Here is a 9172-nt window from a genome sequence, read left to right on the forward strand (position 1 = left end):
AGACTCTTTGAGTACTATAAATTTTTCATCAAACATGCAGAAAAAGAATAGAAATGAAAATAAATGGGTGGGGTGGTAGCTCAGACCTGTAATCCCAGCACTTTTGGGAGGCCTAGGCAGGCAGATTGTTTGAAGCCAGGAGTTTGAGACCAGCCAGGGCATTTCTACAAAAAATACAAAAAATATTAGCTGGGTGTGATGGTATTCAACTGTAGTCTCAGCTACTCAGGAGGCTGAGGTAGGAGGATCACCTGAGCCTGGGAGATAGAGTCTGCAATGAGCCAGCCTGGGGGACAGATCAAGACCATGTCTCAAAACAAAAAAAAAGAAAAAAAATTGGACTTCATTTTCTACTATTTCAGGCCAAGTGTCTTTCAATAGGGAGATCTGCTTTATCTTCCTTCCCAGTTATTCTGTATGTGGTTCCCAGGTTTTTTTGTTTTGTTGTTGCCAACAAATACTCTGTTTTCTCGTTCTTCCCCCTCAGTTGTGGACCTGTGAAAATCAGAAGCAGCTGGGATTAGCTGTAGATTATTTGTTGCCGGACTCAATTCATTGCTTTGTAGCACAAACCAAAAATAACTGGATTTGGTTGCTTATTCCGTCTTCCTGTAGGTTGTCAGTTTCTGTTTGTTGTCAAAATGAGGATAATTGAGCACCACTGTTTTCAGCCCCAGTGCTGGCTGTGAGTGTTACGTATATATTGTTAGATATCTATCTGGGTTAGGACCTCTGGCTTTCAGAGTTAGGCTTGCTTTAGTTGAGTGATGGTCCTTTTTCCAATGTAGGATGTTCGACAGCGTCATAGATATCTCTCTCACTTGCCACTCACCTGTGAGTTCAGCATCTGTGAACTGGCTTTGCAACCTCCTGTGGTCTCTAAGGAAACCCTAGAGATGTTCTCAGGTGAGAATGCCCCTGCTCTGCTTCTCTTTATAGTAGGGTTCAGGGATGCTTGTGGCTATAAATGCAGTGTGGGAGGAAACTTACGGAGCTGTATGAGTCTTTTAGTACTTCCCAAACACTTCATCTGTTCATTTAGTCCAGCTGGGCCTACTGGTGTGGGCTTAGCTGCTAATACTGGGAGGAGGTAATGGCCAGATTGTCCTGGGACTACCCCTTTACGACCTGACAAACCCGCAGATGATATTGAGAAGAGGAAGCGTCAACGCCAAAAGAAGGCTCGGGAGGAACGCCGCCGAGAGCGCAGGATTGAGATGGAGGAAAACAAGAAACAGGGCAAGTGTAAGTTCAGGAACTCTTATCTTTGACTAATACTGCTGTGCCTCATTGTATGGAACTTTGTGTCTGGGACTGACCCAGAAGCCAGACCATAGCCATTTGTTTTCTTCAACTTTTAAATGTGAATCATGAGAGTACCTCCTTAATAGTCGTGCCTGCGAATTTGAGTTACTGTCGGTCAAAGTGCGTAGCACATAGTAAGGATTAAGATGAAATTCAGCTTGGTAATAGTGGGTGATGTAAACCTGTTCCAGAGATGGGAATTGGGGCTTCACTAAGAATGCTGGGAGCCATTGTCCCCCATGCTGTCTGGATCACTGACGTTACCTCTAACTCTCTATTAAAGGGGACAGCTGAACACAGCAAGTCTCCCAGGAGGGTCTGATAAAGTGGAAACTTTGGTAAACTAGGAAATAAGTACAGGAAGTGGATTTAAGAGATCTTTCATGGCACTAAGCACAGCCTTTTGATCTGGTTCCCCAAAATAAGCTTCATTGAATCTAGGGGATTAGTGTGACACAAGGGCCCATTATCCACTAGAAAATAAGGAATTGAGTCCTTGGCCAAGGAAAGGACTTTGCTCTTTTGTCTCCAAATGGTATGGAAACATACATTTTATATCTCAAATGGGGTGAGTATGTATCTGGGGTCCCAACACTATGTAGGTGTTTGGCACATGTCCTGAACTTTGAGAAAACGGATACTTCAGGAATAAGATTTTTTGTTTCAACTTTTTGTGGAAATATCCAGAGAGTAGAAAGAACAGTATTAATATTAACCCCTACAGGGTGTGGTGGTGTGTGCCTGTAGTCCCAGCTACTTGGGAGGCTGAGGTGGGAGGATCAGGAGTTCTGGGCCGTAGGGCGCTATGCCGATCAGATGTCTGCACTAAGTTTGGCATCAATATGGTGACCTCCCAGGAGTGGGGGACCACCAAGTTGCCTAAGGAGGGGTGAACTGGCCCAGGTTGGAAACGGAGCAGGTTAAAACTCCCATGCTGATCAGTAGTGGGATCTCGCCCGTGAACAGCCACTGCACTTCAGCCTCGGCAACATAGAGAGACCCCATCTCTTAAAAAACAAACAAACAAACAAAAAAAAAACCCATGTTTGTCACCCACCCTCAATTATGAATAGTTAGAACAAGGTTAACTATATTAAAACAAAGACATTATAGAAGGACAGTTATAAATTTGGGTTTTAGCTTCTGTCTGCATCCTCCAGACCTTTGGGGGTATGCATGTATGGTATCCTCACCTGTTAGAAATTATTTGAAAAATTCAGGTCGGGCATGGTGGCTCACACCAGTAATCCCAACACTTTGGGAGGCCGAGGTGGGCAGATCAGTTGACCTCAGGAGTTCAAGACCAGCCTGGGCAACATGGTGAAACTCCATCTCTACTAAAAATTCAAAAAATTGGGTGGGCATGGTGGCACCTGCCTGTGGTCTCAGCTACTCAGGAGGCTAAGGTGGGAGGATTGCTTGAGCCTTGGAGGCAGAGGATGCAGTGAGCAGAGATCGCACCACTGCACTCCAGCCTGGGGCACAAAGTGAGATTCCCATCACTCACACACACACACACACACACACACACACGAATAATTCTATAAATGGGTTTACCAGGGTTATCTTTCCTTTGCAGACCCAGAAGTCCACATTCCCCTCGAGAATCTACAACAGTTTCCTGCCTTCAATTCCTATACCTGCTCCTCTGATTCTGCTTTGGGTCCCACCAGCACTGAGGGCCAGGGGGCCCTCTCCCTTTCTCCTCTGAGCAGAAGTCCAGGTTCCCATGCAGGTAAATAGGTGAAATTTAATGAATTCACCCATTGGCTAGACCTTATGCAAAGCCTTGGTGTCTGAATTTACAACCCCGGCCCACTCAGCATGGTGTGGGCTTCGGGGACATAACCTTACTTTGGGTAGTCCCAAGGTCCATCAGATTCTTGCCATTTATTCACCTTTCCGACTTGCTATACTGACTGCTTTACCCCCAGCTTCAGAGAACCTCAGGGAGCTCTTTAGGCAGGATAGTTGAATCTGGATTCTTCCCTGTGACCCAGCTGTTTTTATTTCTAGTTTTTATGTTTGAGATACTCTCCTGTATGCCTAACCATATTCCTATGTGTCTCTATTGTAGCAGCGTTTATAATAGCTACAAAAAAAAAAAAAAAAAAAAAGAAAAAAAAGAAAAAAAAAAAAAAAAAAAAAAAAAAGAAACAGTCTGGAAAGCCTACCAACAGGGAAATGGCTAAATTGTAGTATTTATATTATAAAATATTTCACACCTGCTGAAGAAGGGAATAGTTCTCTTCATGGACTAATGGGAAGATAAAACTAACTTATAGAACAAGAACAAATATTTGTGGGCTAAAGAAAACCACCACAAAATTATTTCATTATGGGTTTATATATCTAAATGTATAGAAAAACTTCTGCTAGAAGGCAGGGCAGGAAATAAAAAGAAAAAGATATAGAAAGGCCAGTCACAGTGGCTCACACCTGTAATCTCAGCACTTTGGGTGTCAGATCCCCTTGAGCTCAGGAGTTCAAGACCAACCTGGGCAATGTGGCAAAATTTCATCTCTACAAAAAATACAAAAATTAGGCGGGTATGGTGGTGTGCACCTGTAGTCCCAGGTACTCGGGAGGCTGAGGTGGTAGGATGGCTTGAGCCTGGGAGGCAAAGGTTGCAATGAGCTGAGAATGGGCCACTGCACTCCAGCCTGGGCAACACAACCAGACCCTGTCAAAAAAAAAAAAAGAGAAAAAAGTACTGAGACAGGTGTGTTCCAAATTGGTAGTAGTGTTACGTTCTAAGGAATGAGACTGGATTGAAATGTTCAAATGAGCCTTTAGCCTTAAAAAAATTTTTGTCTTATATAGAAAGAATGTTTGTTTGTTTATAAGACTAGTCAAGTGCAGTAGTGAGAAGGGGGCAAAGAGCAGAACAAAGAGCTGGATCTGTAACTGACTGTGAACAATCAATTGAGATAACTCACTGCCTTCAGACCAGCCAGAATATTTAAAGTGTTAAGAAATTAAACAGTTATTGACTATAATTTCAGACAATTGTCTTTTATGATTTTCATCTGCCTGGTTTATTAATTTATTTTTTTCTTTTTCTGAGACAGAGTCTCACTCTGTCACTGGAGTGCAGTGGCTTGATCTTGGCTCACTGCAGCCTCCACCTCCCTGGTTCGAGTGATTCTTCTTCCTTCTCAGCCCACTGAGTAGCTGGGATTACAGGCATGCACCACCACATCCAGCTATTTTTTTTTTACTTTTAGTAAAGATGGGGTTTCACCATGTTGGTCAGGCTGGTCTCAAACTCCTGATATCGTGATCTGCCCGCCTGGGCCTCCCAAAATGCTGGGATTACAGGTGTGAGCCACCATGCCCAGCCTCTCTCAGGCATTCTTAACAAAATGTCCATCATCGCAATATTTAAAACTTTTGGTGACCACTGTGATCACATGCATATCATTTTGCAGATTAGGAACCTGCGGCTGAGGCAGGTGGTTAGTCAAGAACTGGGGTTAGAACTTGGTTCTCGAGGACTGACTGCACTACTGTGATGCTCTTCTGCTTACCTGAGAAAGGACTTTGGCAGATCATTAAATATGTTATCTGTGATAACCATTCTTTCTTCCTTTCTTTCTTTTTTTTTTTTAAAGACAGCTCTGTTGCCCAAGCTGGACCACAGTGGGACAGTCTCAGCTCACTGCAACCTGTGCACCCCAGGTTGAAGCAATTCTCATGCCTCAGCCTCCCGAGTAGCTGGGATTACAGGCATGCACCACCATACCCTGCTAATTTTTGTATTTTTAGTAGAGACAGGGTTTCGCTATGTTTGCCAGGCTGGTCTCTAACTCCTGACCTTAAGTGATCTGCCTGCCTCAGCCTCCCAATATGCTGGCATTACAGGCGTGAGCCACTGTGCCCAGCCTATCTGTGATAACAAGATTGTGCTTTCACATACTATCTTCTCTGAAAGGTGTTTTTTTTTTTTTTTAAGACGGAGTTTTGCTCTCTTGCCCAGGCTGGAGTGCAATGGCACAATCTTGGCTCACTGCAACCTCTGCCTCCCGGGTTCAAGCAATTCTCCTGCCTCAGCCNGGGTTCAAGCAATTCTCCTGCCTCAGCCTCCCAAGTAGCTGGGATTACAGGTGTCTTCCACCATGCCCAGCTAATTTTGTATTTTTGTAGAGATGAGAGCTCACCATGTTGGCCAGGCTGGTCTTGAACTCCTGACCTCAGGTGATCCACCCACCTAGGTCTCCCAAAGTGCTGGGATTACAGGTGTGAGCCACAGCGGCTGGCTTTTCTCAAAGTTTAAGCTTTTAATGTATTTAAGCAAGAGCAATTGGTTGGTCCTAGGAATAAGTGTACTGACCATGGGAGGGCCTTATGTTGCTGGGAGAGAGAATAGGGCCCCTCTTGTCCGACACTGTTCAGGGCAGTGGATAGACCAATCTGTAAGTGTTCAGCTCTAGTTAGAAAGGTGAGAGAAGTCTGTTACCTAGGGAATATCGGGAAAAGGTTCGCACCCTCATGCTGTCTCTTGTTGATGTGTCTTGGATTCTAACTGCATACTCCCAGGTCATAGTGTCTACTGGCAGGAATGTAAAGGCTGAGCTGATTAAATTTTATCTTTTTCTTGGAGATTTTTCATCCATATAAAACTAGTCCCTGACAGTACCTACCCTTGAGAGCCAGCCTTTGTGAAAAGCACAGCATTTCAAAAGCAAAGACTTTTCTTATGGTAGGAGTAGATTCTACCATGACTCCTAGTGTTACTATAACCATGAAGCTTTTACCTCTCCCTGTATGGGTCACTGATATCATAGGCGACATTGTTGGCTTTATAAGAACATGGGAGAGTTGAAGGTTGGATCAAGGCTTGCTTTTCTTTGAGGGGATGGTTTGTAATTTTCCAGACCCGACTCAGGGCTCACTCATCTCTCTTGTTAAGAGAACGCTCCTTGGAACGTGACGAATATAATCAGGTCTCTGGTTCCCTTTCAGACTTTCTGCTGACCCCTCTGTCACCCACTGCCAGTCAGGGCAGTCCCTCATTCTGCGTTGGGAGTCTGGAAGAAGACTCTCCCTTCCCTTCCTTTGCCCAGGTAAATCCTTCAATTGTGAAGCAGCCCAAGGGTATTTAACATGAACTCTGCTGCTTATTATTATGGGAACTTTCTCCAGGGATTGTTACCTCTCATTCTAATACGGCTGGATAAATTGAGTCATCTGATGGGTAGGAGGGAAATTCACTGGCTGTTGGAGCTTTAGGCAGCATGGAGTTGGCTGAGGGCAGATTATGTCATGGATGGCCCCTCTGTTGGAAAAGGAGAGACTTAACAGGCCAATGTTGCACTGACTCTAATACATGGGAGGCTTCTTAAGAGGAAAGCTCATGGATTTAGTCCTCAGATGTTACTGTAGGACGTACCCAGGAAAGAGACCAAGAATAACTGAGGGCAAGTCAGAGTTTAGAATATTTAAAAAATCGTTTGATACTTGTGTACTGGATACTGTTGTAGGGGCTGGGGATACACCTTCAATTTTAACTGGTGTCTGGTTCTAGGACCTCTGATTTAGGTGACATTTATCTGTTACATAAAATAAGCTATTTCTCTTCACTTTGAGAGGGGAAGAGTGTCCTGGTTATACTGTAACTAGCCAGAGCAGCTGTGTGGGGGTACGATAGGCTAGTGAGGCTTGCTGTGAAACCACTTTATTAATCTCCAAGATAATAAGCTAATACTCAGTATTCAGATAACGGAGGAAGACGAGGAAGACCGATGGACAGCCTGACATGGGCCCTTGTAAGAAGTCTGTATTAACTTTGAGGCTAGTGTAGAGTCATTATCTTGACAGCTCTTTAGAGTAGATGATATGGATGTTTCTCATGTAATTATAGCAGTTCGTACTGAGAAATAAGCAAGAATTGAACTTTGGTAAGGAGGGTCCTAAAGTCAAAGATCATGAAATGATTGTGGGGGCGAGATGGGAAGGGAGTGGGGGGATCCTGAAAATTAACTGCTGGGCTTCAGAGGTGATCAGTAAGTGGCTCCCAGGACTTATGCCAAATACTTAAGTTTTTTTTTTTTTTAACTAGTCTTTACTGCTATTGCTTTTTTCCTTTCAACTTTATTTTCAAAAACTTCACACTTAGAGTTGAAAGAATAAGTAATACTGTTCATAATAATATAGGATATTCTCCTATATAACCACAATGATCACATTAGAGAAATTCCACTGCTACAATAATACCTAATACAGTGTGCATATTTTTCTTTCCCCATTTGTCTCAATGTCGTTTATTTTCAACTCGGCAGAATCCCATTACTCACTGCATTTAGTTGTCAAGTCTCTTTAGTCTCCTTTGAGTTATTAACCATTCCTTTGCTCATATCCCCCCCTTTTTTTTCCTCCTTCCATGGCCAGTTGTTTTCTAGAATATCCTACAGATTAGACTTGTGTGATTTCTCATGAGTGGATTCGGGTTAAATATTTAAACACTTTCGTAAGAATAAAATGTAGGTGACATATTTTGGTTACCTTATAAGAGTAAAATGATTCACCTGTCAAACTATTTATTTGGATGCTGTCTTGGTCCATTTGTGTAGCTATAAAGGATTGTCTGAGGCTGGGTCATTTATTTTTAAAAAAAGGTTTATTTGGCTCATGACTCTGCTGGCTGGAAGACTGGGCATCTGGTGAGTGCCTCAGGCTGCTTCCACTCATGGTACAAGAAGTGAAGGGAACCCTGCTTGTGAAGAGATCACATGGCAAGAGAGGAAGCAAGGAGGGGAGGAGGTTTCAGGCTCTTTTAAACCATGTTCCTGTGCCCAGTTTTCAAAATAGCCTTCAGCCAAGCTATTGAAGCAGCCTTCATGAAACGGGACACACCAGCTACTTCAGATCCCCTCTCTGGTAAGGGCAGAAGCTGGAGTGCCCAGGGTTGTGAAACATACTGCACATGTCCTGTCATTCCTGCTTGGATCCAGCGGCAGACATCGCTCATCAGCTCTTTCAAGAACGAATGGGATAATAGTCCTTTTATCCCTTGGTGGTGGGGAGGGCATTCATTTGTTCATGAGGGTTCCACCCCCATGTCCCAAACACCTCCCATTAGGTCCCCACTTCCAAAATTGGGGATCGGATTTTTTTTTTTTTGAGACGGAGTTTCACTCTTACTGCCCGGGCTGGAGTACAATGGCGCCAACGCAAACTCATCTTGAGTAATAGATTCCTTACTTTGGAATATGTGATTTAAGGACAAGGCATCTGTGCTTGAACCCCATAGGGTTTGTCTCTTGATATTTTTCCAGGAGTGAAATGTTCCCTGTCTTTTAAGTTACATGGCATTTGGGGCATTTAAGTTACATTTGCAGTTGGGGCTCATAGTGGTCTTCAATAGTTACTTGGCCTTGGCCAGGTGGCATGAAAATTACTCAGGTGCATGAGGATTGTTCTGATTTTATTGTCTTCCCGGGAATATTACTGGCCTATGGTTGGATCTGAAAGTTAATGATTAAGGAGCTACTGGAAAAGCAGACTAAAAAGTAGTGAGAGCTGTTGAAGCAGTGTCAGGAGAGAGTTTTACTTTTCATGGCTGTAGGCAACTTAAGTTCAATAGCCATGTAGTTCAAAACTGGAGAGTACTAGTTCGGGCACGATGGCTCACGCCTATAATCCCGGCACTTTGGGAGGCCGAGGCAGGTGGATTACCTGAGATCAAGAGTTCAGGACCAGCCTGACCAACATGGTGAAACCCCGTCTCTACTAAAAAGTACAAAAATTGCTGGGCGCGGTGGCTCAAGCCTGTAATCCCAGCACTTTGGGAGGCCGAGGCGGGTGGATCACGAGGTCAAGAGATCGAGACCATCCTGGTCAACATGGTGAAACCCTGTCTCTACTA

At 43.9% G+C, this 9172-nt stretch overlaps 1 protein-coding gene across 1 annotated transcript in view; it reads left to right on the top strand.

The window, feature by feature from the left end:
* RNF10 (ring finger protein 10) overlaps positions 1-9172 on the top strand; it is a 50806-nt gene that overhangs the window by 38902 nt on the left and 2732 nt on the right. The window contains exons 10-13 of the mRNA XM_037731949.1: positions 789-906; positions 1144-1245; positions 2885-3040; positions 6271-6371. Coding sequence (XP_037587877.1) covers positions 789-906; positions 1144-1245; positions 2885-3040; positions 6271-6371 — 477 coding nt within the window. The remainder of the gene's footprint in view (positions 1-788; positions 907-1143; positions 1246-2884; positions 3041-6270; positions 6372-9172) is intronic.

This window comes from Cebus imitator, unplaced genomic scaffold (assembly GCF_001604975.1).
Source record: "Cebus imitator isolate Cc_AM_T3 unplaced genomic scaffold, Cebus_imitator-1.0 Scaffold434, whole genome shotgun sequence".
In the NCBI taxonomy this organism is placed as follows: domain Eukaryota; kingdom Metazoa; phylum Chordata; class Mammalia; order Primates; family Cebidae; genus Cebus; species Cebus imitator.